We start from the raw sequence: 26,921 nt of genomic DNA, 5'->3' as shown, positions 1-26,921 counted from the left end.
AGCCAAGACTCCACATGAAGGTAAATTTGCCTATCGCAGTAGATGCGTTCCAGACCCATCAGCGATAGGTGAAAATCCACGATACAGAAGGATCATATAATTTTTTTTTGAAGTTTAAGCCTTAAAATACCCCTCCCACATGCTTTAAACATATGTAAACTCATTAAAACACATATATCGGGCTATGTTAAATGTCGGGCTAAGGATATGAGTAACATAATAATAATAATAATAATAATAATAATAATAATAATAATAATAATAATAATAATAATAATAATAATAATAAAATAATAATTTTTAATATATATACACACACACAACTTTCTCTCTATATATGTAATGGAATATATAAAAATTAAAATATATATGGCTCTTACACATTCTTTTCATCCTTCTTCATGTAGCGTACTGTTGATTCATTCAAGCCGTAATGTCAAGCGCCGTCCGCATAACGCTTTCCTTCCCGAAGCATATCCAGAAGTTTTACCTTCTCCTGAATGGTCAACGTCTTCCATCGTAGGGCTTAGAACAAAACGAAAACAATCGGACCACAAACAATGTACGGGATACGCAGAGAATTGTGAAGCGTCGGAGGAAAATCCGCGATATAGTGGGGAATCGCTGTAATGTGAATTCTGCCAATCCTGGTTTTCAGCACCATGGACAGAAACCTGTCGTTTATAGGGACCTATTATGCCCATTTTCACTGTTCATAATTGGATTTTTATGGTCTGCTAGAATAGATTCACCCTTTTAATAGGTGATATCCTAGAATCCAATATATTATTGCAGGGCTGTTTTCATTTGATGTTAACCAAATGTGATATATTTATTTTTACTTTTTATATCTCGTCCTTTTCCCCTTATCTGATAAGAGCCGCTGTCCGCTGAGACAAGTTGGTGTGTTTTTACTGCTCATTGAAAAGTGGGTGGTGCGGACATTGTGTATTACATCACACTATGAGACAGTCACTGATTGGTGGGCTCTGAGGGGGCAGTGTGACCTGAAAATCATCCATCAATCAACCCAGGATGGGGGGCCAGCCCATCGCAGGGCACACTCACACACCATTCACTCACACATGCTCTCCTACGGGCAATTTAGCAAGTCCAATTAGCCTCAGCATGTCTTTGGAATGTGGGGGGAAACCAAAGTACCCAGAGGAAACCTCACGACGACATGGGGAGAACATGCAAACTCCGCACACATGTGACCCATGCGGAGACTCGAACCTGGGACCCAAAGGTGTAAGGCAACAGTGCTAACCACTGTACCGCTCCTGAAAATCATGAACCATTTTAAATATTGAAGTATTTTTGAAATATTTATTAATTTTAAATATTTATTAAATCAAAACATTGGGCAGTATACATGTTATAGGTACTAATTAATGAATAAGCAATATAATAAGATTCAATTTTGCTTTCACTACTTAAAGCGCCAGAACATCGTATTTGAAAAATTCAACAGCAATATCCCTTACCAGAAATCAGGAACAGGTTAAGAAAATCCACAGACTTCGTCGCGAGCAGTTGAATATACGAACTATTTCCTTCTACCCGACGCCACACACCAATAATATCACTGCGCAGCAGATATTGCCAGGGAGCTCGCGCTTGTGTCTAATGTGCAGTGATACGAGTAGTGTACTTCGATAGAAGCACGACATTTCTACGGCTGATATTTCCAAACCTGAACAACTCCCAGCAGAACTTTGATGAATAGATAGCATTAAGGCCCCTCTAAAATATCTTTTTATAGTTTTGGGGTGAACCTCCCATTTAAACGAAGTACATCGTGGTGCTCATGAATTTGAAAGCCTAGATGCCTCACCTCGCTTTTCCACAACGAGTCAGCAGTGCCACCATCTTGGAGCGGTAATTAGACATAAACAAGCAACATGTCAGGGTGTAGATGGAAAGACCTTTTAGCCATAACTTCTTTACTAATTAACGCATTTATATCTTACAATTATTTTGAATAAATAAACAAGCCCACCACTACTGCCCCCCCCAAATTTATGTAGTATTGCTCATAGTATTCTCAACAAAAACTAATGCTAGTATCCCGTCAGTGTCACAGGCAAGTAAACATGTTATGTATCTTATTTGACCGTACTGCAGATTTTTTTACCTGTGAAATGTGGTTCCCTGTTTTCTAGTTTTAACATTCCTCATGTTGTTGCTGTGACGCCCGCTCCGTCCGCTCCTCGTGTGTGCCACGCCCCCTGATTACCCACGTGTGCTTCCCTGATCGTCTCCAGCTTTGTCCATTTACTTTGCTTGGTCCTGTCTTATTTAAGTCCTGGTCTTACCTGCTTGCCTTGTCTGTCATTGATGTTAGTCGCGTCAGATGTTACCTGCTACCCGTTCCCCCGATTCCCTTATTAAAACCCCAGTTTGCCCCATAATTCGCCTGTCTGCCTCAGTTTAATTGACACTTAACGAAGTAATCTGAGACCTGAGATATAACATTAGCAACAATGGTCATTTTTTACAATCATGAATTTTAACATTGAGGACGTGTGTCTCATGTCATTTTCACATAGAGGGAGTTTAATTGTTTTTATCTGTGTCTGTGTGTCAACATATGTCTATTTAGTTATGTCACTCAAATGTATGATTAGTATCGACATTTCGGTAGACTGCTATATTGTAATAAAACGGTATGGTCCTCTGGGAGTTGGGCAGTAGAAAGGAAATGTAAAGTATAAATAAGAAATACTATTAATGAAGTAGCCGCCCTATCCTTTTACTTTGTATGGAGTGTGCATACAAGACACAAATAATGCAGTTGTACTGTTATGTATATAATTTAAAAGGTATACTTGCCAGCAAAAGATTGAGTTAATAAAATTAAATGAAAAGTATTAAGACCCCTTGTCATTCATAGTATTATATACTTCTTAATTTTACAAAGACTTTTTTCCTATCATATTTTTAAGTTTTTGAAGTTGATAATCTGGAAAACTGCTGCCTGGGATCAACTATCCATTCTTGACTCTTGGAATAGGAATTGAAGTCGAATAAAACAGCCTTACAGCACCCTCTTGTGACATACAGTAATATGGAAAACAGAACAATTACTAACTGAACGCAACATCCCCCCTTTACTTATGTATTCGTCTTCCTGCAGCAGCACTGTATTCTATTAAAGACACGCCTTACCTGTAACATTTCTTCCTATAAGGTCATTACACCCCAGACAAAATAGAATGTAAGTTCAACAAAAAACATTGTGCTTGTGCCTTCCTGTAACTGCACAACCTTTTCACTATGAACTGCCTGTTTTGCTTCCAACAGAAATCAATTACAATTAGAAATGTTCCATTCACTGAGGACCACAGTAAGAGGATCTACGAACAACTGTTATATATTTTATACTGAATCTATCTTTTCCTTTAAGTTATCTCTTTCTAACCAGAAAATCACGCTCAGAACATGCATTTCATTTCTTTGTTTAATTCTGTGAAGTTCCATAGTCCTTGAGCCGATGATGGTTTGTGTGCCCTGGCTGCACAGCTTCCAGTTCCTTAGGCCATTCCAAGCTCAACTGTTCCTTCAGGAACAGTCTTTGGCAGGGCTGGAAATTTGGGAAGTCCACTGGGTACTGAGGCCAAATGGGCAGCATGCCATGCTTTCCCGTCAGCCAGGATGGGTCTCGATGGGTGCAGAGAATTTCTGATGCCCTTTTTGCACATGCGCTGGTTTCCACAGCCGCACTCTGTGCCCTTCTCTGAATGAGGGAGTGCGAGCTCCCTGTCTTGCATCACAGTACTGTTTCATGCGAGGTTGGCAAAGAGACACCCAGCAATGCACTTTATTATCATGTCACTTAATTATCACTTATGCCCCTTCAGTAGCAGGGCAAGTACAAACACTACACAAGCAGAGTATTCTGTGGGGAAAAATTAATGTCCTCAACTGCTGAGAGCAGCGTGCTCTGTGCTCATTACATCTGTGAGCTCATTACTCTCTGTAGTGCTTTTCAATGCTGCATCGAGCAGCTGCCAAGATGTTATGCTGCCTCTGAGGATAACTGTTTGTTTAGGAGTAGAATAATTCAGAATAATTCAGAAGATGGATACAGATTTTCTCTTTTTAAACAAGACACTGGCTCACTCATAATTGTCCAGTAAGAGGTAAGGAGCATTCCTATTGAACAATCATGACTTCTAGCTTAAGTTAACTCCGCTAACTGAGAAATCCTGCTTAGTGGAACACCTCCCTGGTCAGAAGAGAACAACTACAACAACCAAGAGTCACTACCTGGCTTCTGGTTATTCTGCATTAGCTCACAGCTCAGACTGGGAGTCATTTTTATGTTGTAAGGTGTGACCATGTGCTTATGTTGCTGAGGTGTTTTTTTCGGTTCCCACAATGTCCTCCCCACTGGAGTACAGTCTGGGGGCTGCTTTTTTATTCTCCTCCTCTCTCCTCATGTTACTCTGTTTCTTTTCTTCTCTTCTCTCCTCCCCTGTCTCCCGGCCGGTCTACCCCCTACTGTGATGTTGTATATGTAAGGTCGGGCGATGGCCTGTTTTTCGCTGGTACTTGTGACTAGTGACATGGTATATTGCAACAGCAATAAAGGGTTTGAATCAAATCAAATCAAATCAAATTTCATAATGAATCGACTCCTCAAGTCCAAGCCTTGCAGTGGACTGCAAAGCATCCAGGGACACTGCGCAGCACGTTAAAGGACAGCTCTTATGGAGTGACCACTAAACGTAAAAGTGGAAAAATAAATCATTTAAAAAATTTTAAATGAATAGTTAAGGAAGATGTAGCATTTGATTATGTCCATGCTTTTTATAATCTATTCAGTACAGGATCATAGGGGAGTCACAATAGGACATACTGTAAGGAAGTGGAATATTCTGCTAAGAAGGTCAGTGCATCATAGGACTCACTGACAGACACAGACACACACAGGCACAAGGAAACAAGCAGCAGAACATGCATATGACATGCAGAGCTCAGCCATGATGTTAAGAGCACGACACCCTGAGCCAACAAGCCTGTAGGACCTAAGAACAAACTTAGATTTGGGTTTAAAGTGTTCTATCTGGGATTTTCTTGCTGTTGGTACTACAGCCAGACACACAACAGTCTGTAGTCATGATCGTCTTTCCCCAGCAAAATAGTCTAATTTTCTTTCATGCGTACTTTGACACAGACATCAGCTTAATACAATGCATAAGGCTCACAAGTTGAAACTTCAAGAATAGGCACAGACCATGACATCACCTTAAAACCAGCTTGGAAGGTGATGAAATTGTAACCTGGCTGTCTTCATCGCCTGATTTAATCCCCATCATTAACTATGGGGCCTTAATGTAGCATAGGATTAACCACGATCACAAACATTACACTTCTCAGAGCGGCATCTAGGAGGTTGTGAGTGAGTGTGTGTGTGTGTGAACTGATACCAGGCTCATGATGGTCATTGACAAGAAAGGGCATTAAACTTGGCAAAAGGGACCGTAAAGAATGGCAGATTGTTTTTCTCTATATAAATTCAATAACTAACTAAGTCTGCTTTTATTATTGTTTCTCTTAATACGAGAAAGAGAAAAATCCATCAGTTTCTTTTGTTTTCGTTTGTAACTAATTTTCTCTAAAAAAGAATTTACTTTTAGCAAGACAAAACTTCTGAATTCATTTTCTCAGTCTGTCAGTTTACTACATGTATAAGAATTAAAGAAGTCTTATTTGTTGCATTTCGTTAATATTTGAAAGTGATTTTATTACAGTGAATCTCATGACATCATTCTTTTGTTATCCCTAAAGTTAACAGGAACGTTTGTAGCTCCAAAAAGCAGTGCATAATTCGACTGACGATCGCCACGTACTACGGACTAAAAGTTTGGCCCCTTATCCTTTGCAAAAGTTTCACTGCAGCTTTTTTTCCTCATTAACGTCAAAGCTGTGAAGAACTGAGAAAGTTCTTTTTTGAAGATAAAAAAAAGTTTGGAGGAGTTTTGAAGAATCTTGTTGTCACGTTCAAAGCCGGACGGAACGGCGATCGTGCGAGGCGAACGGGCAGGAAGCAGGCGGACAGGCGGAAGTCAGGGTAAACCAGGGATTTAATAAATAAACAGGGAGCAGGAGACATGAAACGCTAACTAACATCAATGACAGACAATGGACTCAGGTAAGACACGGACTGAAATACACAGGACTGAGCAAATTAACTAGACACAGCTGGGTACAATCGGGAGAAAACACGTGGGTAATCAGGGGGCGTGGCACACAGGAGGAGCGGACGAGCCGGGCATGACACTTGTTTTATGAATATAGATTTTCCCAACAATATAATTTTATTGAGTAAAAGATAAAGCGTATCATCATTTAGGACAACACCAAAGATAATATCATTACAAGTAAAGGAAGTCAAAAAATGAAATTTTGTACTTGTTGAGAAGCAACAAGAGAAGAACAAGTGGTCCAAAGTTTCTATGTCATTATTTTAAAAGTATTATTATCAAAGTTAAACTTAGTATGAAGAAATTAATTACAGGGATATATAGCATTGAATACTTTAAAGTGTAACTCTGACTTTGGGGGGTATTGGATAATAAATATATTTAGTGCAAATGTGTTTACTGGTTGATTTGAATTTTTATTGGAAAGGTGACGAAATAGTTCATAAGCAACGTCTAATAATATTATGTCTAATAATTTCATTTAGGAATTTACCCTACTTATAAAATAATACCATTGTATTGGAGAGGAGGGAGGCTATGAAATAGGAGAAGGGGAGAATTGTTTAAAAGGTTCCTGACCAACATTAAATGTGCAGCTGGAATAGATTTTAGAACAATATCAAACTCTTTTTTAATAAACTGTATTATGTTTTAAACAAAAGTTTTCAAAAAACAGAACATTTCCTGTGATGTCCAATAGATGCAAAGCTGACCAGATGTTCTTCTCTACCCAACGTTCATGGTACGGGGACTGATTTCTGTGGGTAATATATCTATTATTCCAAATAGGTACCAAGTTTGGACTGAAAAATAATAAGAGCATAAGAAATTTACAAACGAGAGGAGGCCATTCAGCTCATCAAGCACGTTTGGGGAGAACTTAACTAATAGCTCAGAATTTTTTAAATCTTATCTAGCTCTGATTTAAAGGAACCCAGGGTTTTAGCTTGCACTACATGAACAGGAAGACTGTTCCATACTCTAACTACACGCTGTGTAAAAGTGTTTTCTCAAGTTCAGTTTAAAATGTTCTCCCACTAATTTCCACCTATGGCCATGAGTTCTAGTATTTAAACTAATATTGAAGCAGCCATTTGGCTGAAGAGCATCTCGACCTGTTAGAATCTTATATACTTGCAGGCTCATGATGGTCATTGACAAGAAAGGGCATTAAACTTGGCAAAAGTGACCGTAAAGAATGGCAGATAGTTTGTTATTCTTTATATAAATTCAATAACTAAGTCTGCTTTTATTATTGTTTCACTTGATAGGAAAGAGAGAAAAATCCATCAGTTTCTTTTGTTTTCGTTTGTGACTAATTTTCTCTAAAAATGAACTTACTTTTAGCAAAACAAAACTTCTGAATTCATTTTCCCAGTCTGTCAGTTTGCACGCACACACACACACACACACATACGCGCATAGATCACTTTTGGGGACCTATGTCAGAACACCCTCACTTTGGGGACAAGGTTTTCCCAGTGCTTTGGAACCAAAATTATTGCTAAACATGGCTAATACGCATGCCGTAAACACGCCCATCAGTTGAAATTTCCAAAAAAATCCTGTTTTAAAAGTATGAAAAAAACCCTTGCAAATGAGGTCATGTATTTTTTAGGTGAATTTTGAGGACATGGCGACACACACACACACAAACTCCAGTTCAGCACTAATCTGAGGACATTTTCCCCAAATGAGGACACAAAAGAAGTTGTCAAGAAGAACTTACAATAAAATGTAATTCTCATTGTTTACAATTTGAAAAAAGCATCTAATGCGTTTTATGATTTTTAGGAACAGTTTGTAAGTTGTTTGCTATTTATAACACGGTCGGGAAACATGAATTTATAGAGCTGATCAGGAAAATAAAGTGTTAATGTGCAATGGAAATATTGCAGAAAATAAGCAGTCTATTATTATCCATCCTTACAAATGGATAAATAGGGACAAAATCTTGTAACTAACAAGAACTTTTATTTATTGTTTTTTCCATCCTATATGTACATATGTAGGTATACATATATACACACAGGTATAAATTGGCATCTTTCATTAAACAAGACATAAGAATATACATTTCAAATGACTTCCGTCGCTATCTGGCACATAGTCTACATCACTATAGTCAGTGTATTCAGAAACATCTGATGAACTGTAAGTGTTCATCACAGTCTCCTGCAAAAGAAATAAGAATTAAATGGTTAATGCTTCAAATTACATGAGGCTAATTACAATTACACCATCTTAAGCTTAAAATCAGAAAACTACCAATTTTGTATTTTGTTGACTGTTCCAAGCAGGGAAAACTGATTTAAAATGCAAAAAAATCCAACTAGCTGGCTTTATTTTAAATACTCTAGAAATAAAATAAACATTTCAAACTTTATGTTGGGCTATTTTAAACTGAGTATCTGTAAGCTTAACTTTATCATGTAAACTGAAAACAACTAAAAAGTGTGAAGTATTTCAAATTTTACAGATTTTCAGAAACTGCAGGTAGAGGAAAATGAAAGTGAACCAAAAGCCAGTGTTTAAAATGTCATCACTTCAAATTGCAAAACTGTTGAAGGGATGGGAATAACCAGCGCTCATTCATATATACAGTGTAAGTAACCACTCTATACAATCAGCATAGGTACTCAGCCTTACAGTAAGAAGTAATTACCATAGAGCCTCCAGAAAGATACAACAGAGAATATAGAACACACTAGATAAAATATGTCAAAATAATGTTAGGAATTTAACTGCAAATGTCAGAGAATTTATTTTGAAAATTTCATAGATTAAGGATTTACCATCCTAATTATGTCTGTGGTCATTACTCTGATATTTTTAAGATATAAAATGAGCAAAACTATTGTGTGTAAATGACAAATAATCATAATCAAAGAATACAGTATATTATTTGTAAAAACTAGTATAACCTGACACTGACAATGCCAATAACAATAATTGGCCAGCATGCAGCAAAACCATGTTCTAAATTAGTTAGCAATGAAAACCCATTATTATTATTATTATTATTATTATTATTATTATTATTATTAATCTGATTACACTTTATACTTTTGACATCGTTGGAGAGTCCTCAATCTGTGAACTCGTTTCAGAGATGCTTCCTTTACTGTTACTCTAAAAGCAGAAAATATTCAATGCACATTATGAACATACTTTTAGACCCTAAATGAATTTATTTGGAATTTTCATGTTATAGACCTATGCATATATACTTTTATTTACTTTATATAAGGCTGACATTTTTACCAATGCAAAAACAGTGTAAAATGTCTACTTGAATGAGTCCTTAGAACATACCTCCACTTGATCAGCTGATAGGTGACCAAATTCATCAGAGGCAGAAGGTAATCCAGATCCAGATTCAAGCTTACGTAAGGAGAAAAGAAATTAACCTACAGCACCTAATATTAAAAATAAATAAATAAAATTAAACGTGTTCTTTTTACCTTTTCATTAATCTGACTAACTTTACACAATAGCAAGGTCCGTTCTTTTTCAAGTCTCCTTCGTTCATTGTCTTCCATCACATAGTGTTCTAGACATTTGCTATGGTGCCTTTTCAGTTTCTGTAATCGTGCCTACAATGACAAAAGCAGAAAAAAATATGTAAACAGATTTCACATACGGAAATACCAAAACAAATACCTCTAAATTTCAAGATAAAACTGGGGACATGAGAAAACATGGCTAATTTTTATTTTTCCGGTAGGCTGATTCGATCTTCTATTTTCAAAACTTCTCACTCATTTTACACAACAGTAATACCTAACAATAGCTTTTCCTCTTCTTTGCCTAAAATATGCAAACAACTATGCTAAGAATTAAAATTAGTGTGAGATGACAATAGTGCCATTTGACACACCCCAAGTTGCACAGGTCTTCACCATTAGAATAAGAAGCCTTTTAGTGTTATTACACACAATGATTACATGTTCATTACACCATGCGTTTCTGAAACGACTAAATAAAAAAGTTAACTTGTGACTAAGACCTTAGTACTAATGTTTAACAAAGTGTGGTAATACAATTAATATGGTAACAATACAGAATTTTTAAGCAACAAATGCCAATAATATAAACATTGCACAGAGAATTACAAGCAATGTAAAATACTGCACATAGAGCAGATATTTGCACTTGGCTGTAATTATTACACAGAGAGAATTATTGCAAACCCAGCGAAGAGGTGTGGGTTAGGGAGAATGTATTATATGATAACTGACACATCAAAGAAAAGCTTATATTAATCCATATCATCAGCATGATACCACACAAGCAACTAATCAAGCAGAACTAGTTAGCAAGTCTTTGCTTTGCTTATACAGTACAGTAAACAGTATAAGACTAATTCTGAGAAGAACACAGTCAAGTATTGCATAAAAGAAACTCATACAGTACATTCTCCAAAAAACAAACTGGGATTCAAGAAATTAAACTATGTTCAGAGAATTTGCACACTCAAGATAGTGAAAAATAAGGACCCTCACACTTGACAAATTCCAAAATGGGGACATAAGTCCGAAGTATATCCGATCTAAAACAGATATATTACCATAAAGGACTTCCGTTTTCTCTCCGCAGTCATAACTTCACCAAAACTGTCACTAGTCTGGGTCATTTGTTTGTCCATTAGCGACTTATTTTTTTTGGCGTGCGAGTCATCCATTGCCTATAAAAGAAAAAAAACAGAAAAAGAATGACTATATCAGAAAGAAAGATACAAAATTCCAGTGTTAACAATTCAATACAACAATCCAGGACTGCATACTGCCTATATTCTTTACTGGAATTAAGCCATCAAGAATTTTAAAACACAAATTTTACACAGAGATGACAAACAGGGATTAATTGCCCACAATTGATAAAATTATACTTTGAGACAAGGAACAGAAACACACATGGGTCACTGATGTATAGAGGAGACACTGATAAATTAGGATTAAAGTGTGCACCTTATTGAATATGATGGAACAGGATGCTCATATTATTCATGCTGGATAATGTGTTAAGTGTTTGTGTTAATCATTAATTATTAAGTGGTTTTACCAAATACTAAGGAACATTCGAAATATACAGCTGAACAAAATGTTATATTCACCTCTATGTAGCCAGACTCCAACTGGGGTATCTGGCTGTCATTCTGGACACTTTTCTCTTTTGGTGGGGATGATACAGCCACCTTTAAAGCAGCATTACTGTATTTTAATTTATAGCTATTTAGAACAAAACATAGTAAAATAAATTTGTTCCTATGCAACCTACAATCATTGTGTGTGAGCAAAATAAGGACCCTCGTACACTTGACAAATTCCAAAATGGGGACATATAAAATCTCTACGTCTCCTCTGAGTGTCCAGACCAATCACTGTGTGTTATGTCCTCATTTTGAACAATTCCGTCACACCAATATCAACTCAATCTATATAACTATACAGTGTAATCTTGCCTGTCATTCACAGATATCCAAAGTAAAACAGATATATTACCACAGAGGTCTTCCGTTTTCTCTCCGCAGTCATAACTTCACCAAAACTGTCACTAGCCTGGGTCATTTGTTTGTCCATTAGCGACTTATTTTTTTTGGCGTGCGAGTCATCCATTGCCTATAAAGGAAAAAAACAGTAAAAGAATGACTATATCAGAAAGAAAGATACAAAATTCCAGTGTTAACAATTCAATACAACAATCCAGGACTGCATACTGCCTATATTCTTTACTGGAATTAAGCCATCAAGAATTTTAAAACACAAATTTTACACAGAGATGACAAACAGGGATTAATTGCCTATAATTGATAAAATTATACTTTGAGACAAGGAACAGAAACACACATGGGTCACTGATGTATAGAGGAGACACTGATAAATTAGGATTAAAGTGTGCACCTTATTAAATATGATGGAACAGGATGCTCATATTATTCATGCTGGATAATGTGTTAAGTGTTTGTGTTAATCATTAATTATTAAGTGGTTTTACCAAATACTAAGGAACATTCGAAATATACAGCTGAACAAAATGTTATATTCACCTCTATGTAGCCAGACTCCAACTGGGGTATCTGGCTGTCATTCTGGACACTTTTCTCTTTTGGTGGGGATGATACAGCCACCTTTAAAATGGCATTACTGTATTTTAATTTATAGCTATTTAGAACAAAACATAGTAAAATAAATTTGTTCCTATGCAACCTACAATCATTGTGTGTGAGCAAAATAAGGACCCTCGCACACTTGACAAATTCCAAAATGGGGACATATAAAATCTCTACGTCTCCTCTGAGTGTCCAGACCAATCACTGTGTGTTATGTCCTCATTTTGAACAATTCCGTCACACCAATATCAACTCAATCTATATAACTATACAGTGTAATCTTGCCTGTCATTCACAGATATCCAAAGTAAAACAGATATACAGCCACCTTTAAAATGGCATTACTGTGTTTTAATTTAGAGCTATTTAGAACAAAACAGTAAAATGAATTTGTTCCTATGCAACCCATTATCACACTGTGAGCAACTCTTGCAAACAGTAATATATGAAATGTTGTAAAAATGCCAAAATAAGCAAAAAAGAGGAAACCTAAATACCTGTCTTCTCCAAGGCCAATCTGAATCTCCATAATTATAATTAATCTCTTCTCCTGACAAAATGTCTCTAACAGCAAAGAGACAAAGATGTGGACTTCCTTCAACATCTACTACTTTCATTCGACAGTTTGGATTCCTGTGCTCATCATTGACAAGCCTCCCTAAAGACTTGTCCTCTTGAGATGCGTCTATACTGTGTAGAAGACAAAATACAGTGACTCACCTGAACCAAAATCAGCAAAAGTATTTTAACACTTTTAAAATTGTCAAGTTCCTGCTTACCACCAGTTCTTCCCTTTCCATTGGAAATCATAGAGAAAAACACTTTTAGCCTCACTATATCCATTCTTTCGTTCAAAACTCTCTTTCTCCGACAACAGTTCACCCCTATATTCTACTACAAAATCTCCTTTGCAAATGTCCACCGTGCTGAACACTCCTCTTCCTACAAGAAAACAATAATTCATCGATAAATGCAGTCTAAACAGACACAATATTACACATCCCAAGAATATTACATAAGCAGTCCACATTTGTGATACATACCTTTATAAACATTAATATAACGCTCTTCAATCACAGCCTTATCAGACTTTAATCTGATATGCAACTTGACATCCTGCAATGGATGACATCTTTTTCTCCTAATGGAGTTCATTCTGTAACAATGCAGATTACAGTTATCACTTAAATTATATTCATAAAAAACAAATATAATTCCATTATTTAATAGAAACATTAATTGTCACTCAATTAAACTCAAAATATTGTGCAGGACATGGTTTCCAGGGCTGGGCAATATAGTTGAAAAACAAAATCTTGATATCTTAGGTCACTGTATCGATATTCAATGTATTTAAATATTTTTTAAATATCTCTAAAATACTTTTGAAAAGTTAGGATAGAAAGTCAGAATGAATTTTTTTTTTTGATGAATGGTTTTATTTATTGAAAGTAGTGTTTCCTAACTGAAAAACATAAAAATGCATCTCTGCTGAACATCGCATGCGCACCACGGAACATTAATTACTACCGGCGCCATCATTGCGTTACTTATTCTTGCACTGCCTGCTCTGTTTGTCGTGCCATTTTAGAGCAAATCATATTGTGTATATTTACAATTAATAAATAAAATCGATATGACGATACACTATCAAGCAAATCGTATGTAAAAAGTTATCGAATATAAGATAAAAATTCGATATATCGCCCAGTCCCGTTTTCCAAGACTAAAAATAATGGGAAACACCTTCATAATGTTATAGATTATATATAATTATGTTTCCCATTATTTTATATATATACAGTATATAAGCGAGCAGCTCACGTACATGGACCGAGTGTTTCAAATTGGCTACATGTCATGTGCTACATATCCAGTATTTCATTTACACTTCATAATTTAAAGATAAGTTAATAAGAATAGCATAATTATGATATACTCTTTAAAACAGGTGTGTGCCTATAGTCTGTTCAAATTCTTATTTTTAAGACATTTAAAGAACTACAATTGTTACGCTTCTAATTCCCATACATTTTACTTACTTACTAAGTTAATGCGGAAATTATTTCCAAAATGTATATTATTTTCGGTTAAAAAAAAAATTAAAAATTCTAATGTAGATAAGAAATGGAACAACTTTACCTGTTGGCGCGAAATCCTTCCTCCGATGTTTCCCCGCGAAAGTGACGTCTTTCCAAATTATAGCCGCAAAATCCACTTAGTCCACTTGTTAACTGCGCAGTGTGACATAAATATTCCTCCGCGCTTGTTATTGCACATGTAATATATATGACGGCCGAAAGAACTATTTAAAATTATAGGACTTCCACTTAAAACAGGTAGTATTATAAACATTTATTTTGCTTTCAGAATGTTTAGTACGCATAATACATGCTAGCGTTATATATAGTGGCTTGATACATGGAATTAGCATATTAATATTAGCCATATATTGCTCCTTATTTTATAATATATCAGAATGTAGTTTGCCAAGCACGCTACATGTTAGCGGTTCTAGCAACCTGATGTATGGAATTAGCATAGTCGTATTTGTTATATAGTGCTCCTTATTTTTCTTACTCTTACTTTCTTACACTTACTATGTATGCGTGGTGACCTGTTACATGGAATTATTAGAGTCATATTTGCTATATGTTGCTTTTAATTTTCTGTTTTATCTGAATGTGGTTTGCTAAGAAGACTACATGGTAGTGATTGCTAACATTACAAATAAGTATAAATCGGCGTAGGTAAATTTGCTAATACTGTTCCTTATTTTTGTACTTTATCAGAATGTTTATGGTTGGCATGCTACAGTTATATTAAACTGTTATATATACTGATGTACTTTTACTGCGTGATAGAAATAATATTACCAGGGCATGCTAGCAATGTGTAAATATACTGTATATATTTACGTTATGCTAAATATTAGCCTAAAGCTTCCTCCAGTACAAAAGTAAAATTTCATTGGTTTAGATCATCCACATCAAAAAAGTAGATTTTCATTGGTTTGTTTGGATCACCTGATCAAAATGTGTGCGTAGAGTAAGGAAGTGCAGTTCACATGAATTCCTGTTGGGGCGCTGCGTTTTACACACTCTGGGGGGGAGGCACACACACTTTTGGTACACAAATCAGGTCTTTGTCATTTTTCGGGACACGTGAAATTTTTTGGCCAGTGATGTTTTTTAGCATACTGAACATGATAGTATAGCTAAACAAATGAGGACGTGGTTTTTGGTCCCCATTTGCCAAGAGGTCCCCAGTTAACTGGTGTGTACTCAGGAAAATGTCCTTAAATGTGACCTATGCGAGTACACACACACACACACACACACACACACACACACACATAGTCAAATGCATTCATACATGTATATATATATAATCAGGAGTGGTACTTTCACCACGAAATGTCACCCATGTGCACTGTCTTCGCGTAGTGAACCAGTTTTCAATACAATGGTTAAAAAGGCTCAAACCTTCAGTGCCTCGTTGTGCCATCTCTACCAGTGTTTTTTGCAACAGGGAAAATACAACTTGTATGCTGGCCTTAGAAGCACAACTTCAAAGAATAGCTGCCATGCTTCTGTCTAGCATGGCAGAGGGAGTAAAACGGTATGGGACTGCTTTGGTGCTGGTAAGGTGGGTGATTTACACAGAGTACAAGGTGCAATGAACCTGCAAGGTTACCGCTCTGTTTTACAACTCATGCCACTCCCTGTGGTCAGCACTTCTATCAAGCAGCAAGGCTGATTCAAAGCACACTGGTGAAAGATGAGGAATCCAGAGAACTGTCCTGCTTGACTGGCCTACAGAATCATCACATCTCCAGCCTATCAAGCTCATGTGAGACCAGCTTCACCATGAGGTCAGAGAAAATACCAAGCCAGTCCCACCTCTGGGAATAGCAGGATTGAAATTTCCCCTAATATTGTCATAAACGGACAGCTCTAATGGCGAAGGACTGCAAAGCTGTAATTGCTGCAAATATAGTTTTCATACAGTTTGATTAATTGAAAATGAAGATGAAACTTATTGCAATATTTATTATATCACAAAGCAGAAGGCAGCTGGGAAAAGTAAAAAAAGAATCACCCCAGATGGGACTTAAAACCACGATATCCAGCTCAGAAAGTCAGGGCCGTGGGAATTTGGCCAGTGGGGCAACCGGCAGACCTGAGCTTATGACCAGGACACTTGACTCACAATGGAAGCTCAGAAAATTATAAGCAAGCCTGCAAAAGTGACATGAATGGATCTGTGGTAAAATGCATCTTGGGGCCGAGACATTATCACTCACAGTTCAGGAGAAGATGACATCCATCCATGGATCTCGGTCAAATGCGCTCATTGAGTTTCCGCTATGCCTTTGTCATTTAATGTTTGTACTTAGCTATAGAGTGGCAGGAACACAAATGAATGGGGAGTTTAAAAAAAAAAAACATTTGCATTACAGCAATACGTCACACATGACTATGTAAGGGAATAGATGAAACCCTGCATACATCACTATACCAAAGCAATTCAGTACAAAGTGCACTGACATGATTCATATGATTCCTGGTTTATTTGGAAAATTTAGGTCCACCATCAGCTAGGTGTTATATTTATGATGCACATTGATGACACCATTTGGCTGACACAATATCAGACTGAACTTATTTTATAATTTTAAAGGTTTAAATATGGTTCTGGGTGTTGGACATCCTGTCAGCCTTCCCCCCAAGAGAGAGTAAATGACTGCAGGGCATTACAAAGGTCCAGAATGGATTTTTCATTTACAGGTGTCTTCTTTGCCTCTCGTGACCAGTATCTCACTCCGGACCAGTGGTGGATCTCGTACTCAGCCACAGAGAATGGGTCCTCCCGCCCAGTGGATCTCCTCATCCCCTCAGCCACTGATTCCCTCCAAACTGATGGGGTAACTATGGTTGGCAGAAGTGGGGTTTGTTGTTCACTGTCATCCGCTTGACATTGATGGACCACTTGCTGAGGCTGAGGATGGTGGTATTTACGTATCCTCACTGTTAGGCCTCTGCACACCCATTTCTTTTGCTGACCTGTTGCACAGAAACATTTCTCTTTATAGTAAACTGTAACATGATTATAGCAATTATTTCAATGTTGCTCAGTCAGTGAGAATCATTTACATAGTGTTACATAGTTTGTGGTTTCAATTAATATCAGACTGACTCCAACTCAGAAGAAAAAAGGTCTGAAATACATATGTTTGAATTCTGACTTCTGATTAAAGTCTGACTTTTTCTTTTTATTCTGATAATATTCCTTCACCGCCCCAGCATCCATGTCTCCATTACTGGTGCCAGCCTGGTTGGAGGAAGGTGTTTTAGGTGAAGATCCTCCATCTCCCCATTCGATCACCTCATCCCATTTATCCCAGGCTGCCCAGTACTCGTCATCAGCCCAGCTCACGGCTTTTTCCATTCGCCTAGTGCTGAGAGGAGAAACAGCTTTCTGTCAGACAGGTTATACGACAGCACACCAGACAACAGTAAAAACTTCTTAAAGACCAAATACATAAGCTGGTTCAGTCAAGTATTTATATTAAATAACAAAACATGGTACTATTACCCAAGCATTATCAAAGTAGATGCCCAGAACATTATAATGTCACATAATACATCCATCATCAAACGCCTCCCCCGGTCATACAGTATCACCCAGCAAATGTTATCCACTTAATGCCAACAAAGGGTAGGGTGAGTGCACTTGACCTTCTGAACATGGTAACTGGTATTTGTTGCATCCATCCATCCATCCGTTTTCCAAACCACTTATCCTACTGGGTCGCGGGGGGTCCGGAGCCTATCCCGGATGCAATGGGCACGAGGCAGGGAACAACCCAGGATGGGGGGCCAGCCCATCGCAGGGATCAAAGCATCAGATAAATGTAAAAGCATTAATAAGATATTCCTACAGAGCAATTTCTAATAGACATGGCAGTGCCCTAACATCTCATGTAATAAACCCTTTGGCATCATCTGCTGCCTTATTCAGCCTAAACCAATAGTCCAGAGGATCCTCCCTAGCATCTGACTTGGTTGAACAAAAATCTGCTGGAGGCATCCCAGAATGCACAGTCAAATAAGAATGCTGCTTCAGGACACTAAGGACTGCATCCACATCTCCAGTGGCAGTGACAGTATCATTACTATGCAGCCATGCTCTGACCACATCTCTGGCACATCCCATCAGTCTGCTTGTGCCTGCAGTAGGGATGGGTGAACCTAAGCATTCAGAGGTTTCCCCAGCAGATAGACTATTTGGCATCTTAGAGAGGGCACTGAGGTAGAGATTGGTAAACAACTTCACAATATTATTCTTAACCTGCCAGATCTGGATTATCCCCTCTGTCAGAAATCTTGCAGGCAGAGCCCACTTGAAGCAGAGCCGAGAGGTAGGGCTACATGTTAAACTAAAGGCAGAAAAATACTTGCTTTTCATTACACACTTATGTACGTACGTACAGCCGCGGTCCGTATCCTGCGTTCTTTGCGTCAGTTTTTGTGCACATACTCAAAAATTTACGGAACGTATACGAAGATGCAATACCTGCGTAATTTATAGGGGGCAGTGTTGCGAGATCTGCACTCAACAGTCAAGATATCCACGTTTGAGGACCTGTTGATTGAGCAGGTCCGCAATTATCCTCATCAAAATAACATGTAATAATAGATGGCAAGAGATTTCAAGCATCCTGAATTTTAATTTGGAAATTTGTAAAAACAAGTGGCAACAAGTGCGAGACCGGTATGTTAGAGCCCGGAAAATGTTAGTTGTGAAACGAAGCGGTGATCCTGCTGACCTGATGTTTTGCCTAGCAATTATCCACCGTCTGGACTGGATGAAGTGTCACCTCAACCACAAAACTACTGAAACTAATTTCCCTAGAATTGACACGGTAAGTGTTTTTTTTACTTATTGTTTGGAATAACATCCATCCATCCATCGATTTTCCAAACCGCTTATCCTACTGGGTTGCGGGGGGTCCGCAGCCTATCCCAGAAGCAATGGGCATGAGGCAGGGAGCAACCCAGGATGGGGGGCCAGCCCATCGCAGGGCACACTCACACACCAGTCACTCAAACATGCACTCCTACGGGCAATTTAGCAACTCCAATTAGCCTCAGCATGTTTTTGGACTGTGGGGGGAAACCAGAGTACCCGGAGGAAACCCCACGACGACATGGGGAGAACATGCAAACTCCACACACATGTGACCCAGGCAGAGACTCGAACCCGGGTCCCAGAGGTGCGAGGCAACAGTGCCAACGACATGGGGAGAACATGCAAACTCCACACCTGATGAACCGGTGATGCCATTCTAAACTCCTGCACCACCATGCCACCCCAGACTTTAACTTGATTTATTTAAAATATTTCCTAGAATTGCGTATACTAAATTCAACCCAAAAAAGCGAGTGCAAATTATTACATCATTTAATTTGAGTAAATTCTACAGTTTATTTATTTGCAGTTTACGTACTGAATTACAGTGCATTGCAGCATTTTATCGGCAAGGTTCTCATAAATATTGCCCTACTTTCTACAGTATTGTACTATTTTACTGATAAACAGTGTTACTGTGATAATTTCACTGTTTATTACAGCAGGGGTGCAGATTGAACCCACAACCCTGGAGGTGTGAGGCTACAGTAGGAGCAATGGGCCACTATTGATACTGTGAGAAATGATGAGTATTTTTAATCATACACTATAACTGATGTGCCGCTACATTGCTTGTGTATGCTCTGCACCTTGCCTTTCTCCCTTACTTGTCTTTCTTGTTCTCCACACCTTGTGAGCTTCAACATGAGCTGATTGATTGTTTTTCATAAGGCCCCAGGTTAGTTAGGTTCAGTCTCCTGGAAAATCACTAGAATGTGTCCTTGGCTTTGGAAGCTAAGAACACCTTATTTTCAGGGAGAGTCCTGTAATATTTATTTTAATAAATTATTTTTATTGATAAACCTTCATACTGATAATCCTCTTTTAGTGGTCCTAAAAAAACATTTCACGATTCAGTAACCCTACTTGTTCAATAGATGGCAGTGTAGTACTTCGACTAAGACGTGCTATGGAAATTGCCGGTAAAATATAAAGCTCGTTTTCCACTTTAAACGTTTGTCTGACTGAAATGACCACATGTTGTACATATGTTATTGTACTATACGTCTAACCTTCAGCGTTATATACCACACCTACCTCAGTTATCTGCAGCAATAAAATATGGATGTGTAATTGGACAGCTGCAAGTTAAGTTGTAGAATCGATTATTTTTCTAAACGTTTATCTGTCTGATTTTACAGTAAAGTATGCATGGACGCATGGTACAATAAGGTGTGAATAAGTTGAAAATATACATGAAATATTATAAAATAATAAATATGTGTAAACATTTACGGCTCCCTGGAAATGATCAGTTATCATGATAGTACAAATAAGCAGTTATCCAGACATCCCAAGTCTCCCGCATATTGACAGCGGCTCCCTGATGCACCTAAATTAAAAAAAAAATATCCTGGAAACTAGAGCAAGCAAACAAGAGCATGCACGCGAGACAGTAGCACACACGAATGAGCAAGTAAATGAGCTAGGAATGAGCGAGAGAGAGAGGGATAGAGAGAAAGAGAGAACGTGCGTATGTGTGGATCCCTATATGTGTGACTCTTCATGTAGCCAGTGCTAGACAGACAGCATCCTGATTGGTTTACTTAGCCATATAAGCCAATCATATTTCAGTGCGGGCGGGCTTTTATTTAACTCCCAGAGAACCGAAGGTATTGGTTCCATGGAGCGTCACGGCGGAGGGAGAGTGTCTCAAAAAACGAAAATATAAAATGCATTTCACCACAGACTACACAAAAACGTGCCCTTGTTTAATAAGGATGAAAAATAATGACAATGTTACGCGCTGAACTGTTTGCAACAGTGATTTCAGCATTGCTCATGACGGTTTAAACGACTGTAAAAGGTACGTACAGGTGAGTTTAACAAGTGACATTTAATTTTCTGTATTATTCAGGTAAACACTGGTTAGACACTTGGTTAGTTGTCATGAAAACACCAAACTTCCTGAAGGCTTTTGTAAAGTAGCAATGGAATATAATTAAGGAATTTACATATAGTAAAAGAATAATCTACTTATATTATTGTCAAAATAATACATAATATTGGCCGTCGTAATTCAGTGCGTTGACTAGAGAAAATTAATGAATATATATATATATATATATATATATATATATATATATATATATATATATATATATATATATAATGAGGCAATACAGAAATTCTGTTCTGTAAAATTAAGTTTGTTGAAAGCTAAATAAATTGCTGTGCATAGGATACAGTGAAATGAGGTTGGTAAGAGCTTTTTTTTAACGTAAGTACGACTAAATCTCATTATGGCGACGCGAGTCGGTCAGACATAAACACGCGAGAGTCTGACTGCGGTCAACGACGTTGTGTGGCGCCAGCGGCAGGCGGTTGTCATGGTTACTTTGCCACAAACCAGCCGACGTTCGCGCCCTTTTAGTAAGACATGTCCGGCGTTCGAGCTCCGGCAAACAAAACTAAAGCCGGATTTATTTAGATAATTTCTGCTTAAACTTTATTAAACTAATACATGTATGTTCCGTGGTAATTTTTGTACTTATCGATGTAGCTGGGTTTCGATAATTTAGAAGTTAATTGCGACTTTTTAGCTGGTTAGCTAGTTCTTGCTAGTTGGATACTAGCATTGCACTGTGTTTTCGTTGGTGTACCTCTGGGTTTTTTGTGTCTGTTAATCTATTAACTACTACAGAAGTTTACATCGTTTTTGATAGTGAGTCAGACATACCTGTGTATTAATATGTTTTTCGGGTTGTGTGATTTCCATACATGTATATAGTTGCCACTTGGTTTACCATAGCTTGGTGTTAACTACAGATCTGATTTGGGATTCTGAAATTGCCCTGGTGTGCAGCACATGTCACACTTCTGTGTGTCTTCACATGTCTTCTGATTACTGGTTGCATTTACAACATGCCACATTATATATAAGTCACGGTATTTTGTGTGTCAGGTATAGAGATAAATATAATTTTTTAGGATAAATTCAGTTAAACTAATTGAGAGTTAGCTGTAGTAAGCTGCCCTACACACAAACGCTGTGACCCCAGAGGTAAGCTGCTGTTCACCCAAACGCCCTGACTCCACAGGAAGGCTCACATCCAACCGAACACTGTGACCCCAGAGCTAAGCTGACATGTACCCAAACACCCTGATCGCAGAGGCAAGCTGCGGTCTACCCAAACACGCAGACCCCTCAGGTAAGCTCACAGTCACGCAAATGTCCTAACCCCAGAGGTAGGCTGCCATCCACCCAAATGCTCTGATCTCAGACAAGCTGCTGTCCACCCAAACACGCAGGCGCCTCAGGTAAGCTCACATCCACCCAAATGCCCTAACCCCAGAGGTAGGCTGCCTTTGACCCAGCCCCCTGACCCCTGAGGTAACCTCGCTTCCACCTAAACACTCTGATCTCAGAGGCAAGCTGACATTTGCCCAAACACCCTGATCACAGAAATAAGCTGCCATCCACCTAAACGACCTACCCCCAGAGGTAAGCTGACATCCATCTAACTGCCTTGATCCTAGGCTGCCCCAGTACGTCTAGGTGGTGACAATCCATCCTACAGGGTTGACATGATGTGCTTTCCTGAAGCACACAAAGGACACCTCGGGTTTTATGTAAGTTTGCTTTCTTTTTCTGTGCTTGTGTTTTATTTGGTTTGGATTGTATTTAATGGCATGTACAGAATTTACTGAGCACTTTTTTGGTTGATCACTGTTGGCACATATTCATCAATATTAACATTATTAACATTTTATTTTATCTGTTGTGCTGTTTATTTTGTGATTGACCTATTTTATTCCTAAGGTTACTGATTTTATGTGTTTTAGGAAAGTGTATGATGCTGTTTTAGCCCGACCCTTGTGCAGAGTTTGGAAGTCTGCGGGTATGTTCCTTTTTGAACTTTTTCTTTTTGTCTTAACTTTTTATTGGCATGCATGTAAGGTAACATTTTAATTGTTTTATTGGCCATGTAATTAGATTTTAATGGTGTATAATTGTATTTGCTGGTGGAATTGCTCTTTTGCCTGTGTTAAGGGTAATAGTTCTGCAGGTAGTTCTATTTGTTAAATGTTTGATAAATAAAATTCTTATTGTACTGGGTTGGCATTGATTTGCATGGTGTTTCAGCCTTTTAGATTGTGATTTTGTGTTAATGTAAGTAGTACAAGCATAATATTATTTAAAAATCGGCGGGGTGCAGTCTGCGGGTATCGCTTCTCGGCCTTTTGGCTAAAATCAAGTGGATTTTACTGACTTTTTACCGGTTTTCACGGACTGCGTCGGGTTTTTTAGAGGAAGGCACGGTTAACCTAAGGCGTGACCAGCAGGTGGCTTGACCGCCGCTGCCACGGGGCGACCCGTGCCTTCCTTTTTAGCCTTTTATCCCTGCTTTTATTTCTGTTTTTAGTAGGCTGGGGATCCCGCAGTGGCTGGTGGCTTGTCCGCCGCCCTGCTGGGCGAACTGGTGTTTTTATTTTTAGCTGGTTTTATAGTTTAGCTCTGCTCGACTCATCCCGGATTGGCGGACGGCGGACGTCGAGACCACGGCGGCGGAAGGACTCTGCTCCAGCGGCGACGTCGGTGGACCTTCCCGGATGGCAACGGCCGGCGGACCATCGAGGAAGCCCTTCAGCGGGCCGTGGCTGGTAGCAGGCGGTGGCCTGCGGAATACCACCCGGTTCTGCTGGAGGGCTGAGGGGGAGGTGGGCACCTTCCCCGACCGGCTGGCCTTCATCCGGGAGGTGGCCTTCGAAGCACTGGGCCTTCGTATGGAAGATGTTCTTTGCGTACCGCGGAATGGCCCCTTCGAATTCTTTGAGGTCACCTTGTCCACCGATGACAGCTGCAGCAAGGTCCTGGAGCGGAGCAAGGAGGGGGCCCAGCACCCTCTCCTTAGACGGTATACCATCGAGCCTCTGTGGTGGCCCGACAAGCGGGTTATTACTGTCCACTGTTTTAACCCGCATGTTACCGCCGAGTCCGTCTGCTTGTTTTTAAAAAAAAGTATGTGGACCTCCTTCCTGGCCACAGGGACATCCGGGATGAGCTGGGGATCTGGACTGGCCGACGCCAGTTCCAGGCCCGCCTGCGCCCGGACGCTAATGGGGCAGGCGGTTTTAGCCACCCCCCAGCCTATTTTAACCTACAGGGAAATAAGGCATACCTTTTTTATTCTGGACAGCCTCCCTTCTGCCGGCAGTGCCACAGCTTTGGACACACCCTGGAGGGATGCGCTAACCTGCGCTGCCGCAACTGCCTGGAGTCGGGGCACATGGCCAGGGACTGCAAGGGCCCCCGTCGCTGCATACACTGCAACGGCGAGGACCATCTGGCTCGTTCCTGCCCACAGAAAAAGACTACATATGCCGACGCTCTGTCGGGTAACAGAGCAGTCGGCACGGAGAATGGTGGGGGAGCTCTAGCCCCCACGACTGGGCAGGAACAGCCGGCGACGGGGGCAGGAGGAGAAGCCCTGGTCGAGGTGGAGGAGGCCCCTTCGAGTGCGACACCAATGCAGGAGGGGTCTCCGAACAAGGTGGAGCAGCTCGCCCTGGCTCCAGGCGTCAGCAGCAGGCGAAAGAAGAGCGGTGCATCCCCCCGGGGGAGGAAGAAGAGCAGAAGGGAGGCGCAACCCGACGCATCCAGCCCTCCGGCTGCCGACAGTATCCCCCCTCCCTGATGTTAGAAGCCCCCCGTCTGGTGTGGGACTTGGGACAGTCCCCCGCAACCCCCAGGAGTACAGCGGTCAACAGGACACTGCTAATGAACAGGAGTACCTGGGGGGGCTGAAATTGGGGGACCTTTTGAGGTTGACTGAGGAGGGGGGGCAGTAGGACAGTATTGTTTTTAATGGCTGGCTTTTATTATTTTAGTTTGTTGTTTTTAATTGTATTTTATTATTTTAACATTCTATGGCCAATTTTAATATTGTCACCTTGAATGTAAGGGGTTTGAGGAACATTTTAAAACGTACATCTGCTTTTAACCAGCTGGCATCTTCTCCCTTCAGCATTTGTTTTCTGCAGGAAGTCCACCTCCGGGACCAGCGGGACGAGGCTCTCTTTTCACGACAGTGGAAGAGGGGTAGATCCTACTGGAGCGTAGGTGGCGTCCACTCCTCAGGCGTCGGGATCCTTTTTGGCGACCGCGCCTTTGAAGAAGTAAGTGCGTTTACCGTCCTTCAGGGCAGGGTTTTGGGAGTGGACGCCACATGGAGGGGACAGCGCCTCCGGGCCATATGTGTCTACGCTCCGGTGGAGGCCTCGTCCCGTATAACTCTCTTTGAAGAGTTGTCCCCGTTCTGTGTCACAGATCGACACTTGATTTTAGGAGGGGACTTTAACATCTCGTTGGAGGGTAGACAGGATGTCAGCTCAGGGCATTTTCGCCATTTTATTCGTTCCTTTAAACTTGTTGACGGTTTTAAAACATGCAACCCCAGCATGCCGGGCTTCACCTGGCATAATAGTCGCGGAGCCAGCAGCCGCATCGACTACATTTTAGCTTCACCCCCCGTTGCTTTTAAAAAGGTGTCCCTCTCCCCACAGTGGCCCACTGACCATCTGGCAGTGGAGGCCACTGTCTCCATAGACGCCCTTGTATATGGGGGCGGCTATTGGAAAATGAACCTGCAGATCCTGGAGGAGAGAGATTTTAGACACCTTTTTTTAGATCACTTCTCCGAGTGGCAGAAGGACAAGCCTACCTTCCCCTCCGTGGCCGAATGGTGGGAGAGTGTGAAGGACAGGATCCGAACCTTCTCCATGCAGTACAGCAAGCAGCGCAGGATGGAGAAGAAGTTCTCCATTCTGCGGCTGGAGAGAAGGTTGCGGGATGAATACGCTGCTCACAACAACGGGGGCACCATCAACCACGAGCGGCTGCTTGACATAAAGGGTGAGCTGAGGCGCCTGCATGAACAGGCCGCCTCGGCCCAAATGCTCCGCGACAAAATATTTGAGGTGGAAAATAATGAAAAGTGCAATTCTTTTTTTTTTCCACAGAGCCAGGGAAGCCCGGGAGGAGAAGAGCTTTAGCTCTCTCCGTGCCTCAAATGGCAGTATAGTCAAGGATACATCAGACATGCTGGAGGTTGCTAAATTGTTTTACCTTAACCTTTTTAATGTTAGGGATACGGACCCGGTTGCTGGGGAGCGCTTCCTAGATAACATCTCACCTTGTCTTCCCAGTGACATCCGGGACGGCTTAGAAGCCCCCATCACCTTGGCCGAGCTGACTGCAGTGCTTGGCAAGATGAACCGCCGCAAGGTACCTGGCCTCGATGGGCTCCCGGTGGAATTTTATTCCACCTTTTGGGATGTCCTCGGGCCGGAATACTGCAGGTTGTAGAGGACATTCAGCGCCGGGGTTTGCTCACTAAGAGCATGAGGTCGGGGGTCCTCTCTTTGTTGCACAAGAAGGGCGATCGGGCCGACCTTGGCAA

The 26,921-nt window shown here is 40.0% G+C and overlaps 3 protein-coding genes across 11 annotated transcripts in view; 1 reads left to right on the top strand and 2 right to left on the bottom strand.

The window, feature by feature from the left end:
* LOC125722597 (uncharacterized) overlaps nucleotides 1-26,921 on the bottom strand; it is a 426,618-nt gene that overhangs the window by 31,516 nt on the left and 368,181 nt on the right. The gene's annotated exons all lie outside the window — the stretch shown is intronic.
* The window catches only part of LOC125722566 (cytohesin-2-like), a 227,538-nt gene that overhangs the window by 46,490 nt on the left and 154,127 nt on the right, over nucleotides 1-26,921 (top strand). The gene's annotated exons all lie outside the window — the stretch shown is intronic.
* On the bottom strand, nucleotides 8,167-15,667 carry LOC125722555 (uncharacterized). 8 transcript variants are annotated; one of them, XM_048998723.1, is made up of 11 exons: nucleotides 14,467-15,667; nucleotides 13,368-13,480; nucleotides 13,104-13,266; nucleotides 12,822-13,014; nucleotides 12,262-12,342; nucleotides 11,717-11,833; nucleotides 11,329-11,409; nucleotides 10,783-10,899; nucleotides 9,677-9,808; nucleotides 9,528-9,596; nucleotides 8,167-8,387 (listed from the first exon to the last, which is right to left on the bottom strand). In XM_048998723.1, exons 2-11 carry the CDS (start codon nucleotides 13,477-13,479, stop codon nucleotides 8,265-8,267), a joined length of 1,188 nt encoding a protein of 395 aa, XP_048854680.1. In that variant the 5' UTR covers nucleotide 13,480; nucleotides 14,467-15,667; the 3' UTR covers nucleotides 8,167-8,264. The 8 variants fall into 8 exon arrangements, 7 of the variants coding, with proteins under 7 accessions (XP_048854680.1, XP_048854684.1, XP_048854679.1 ...); XM_048998727.1 differs by having other exon boundaries at nucleotides 12,822-13,009; XR_007386463.1 differs by lacking the exon at nucleotides 14,467-15,667 and having other exon boundaries at nucleotides 10,718-10,899; nucleotides 13,368-14,426.

This window comes from Brienomyrus brachyistius, unplaced genomic scaffold (genome assembly GCF_023856365.1).
Source record: "Brienomyrus brachyistius isolate T26 unplaced genomic scaffold, BBRACH_0.4 scaffold40, whole genome shotgun sequence".
Lineage (NCBI taxonomy): Eukaryota > Metazoa > Chordata > Actinopteri > Osteoglossiformes > Mormyridae > Brienomyrus > Brienomyrus brachyistius.
Note: the sequence above shows the minus strand (reverse complement) of the source record. Positions and strands in the feature narration are given on the sequence as shown.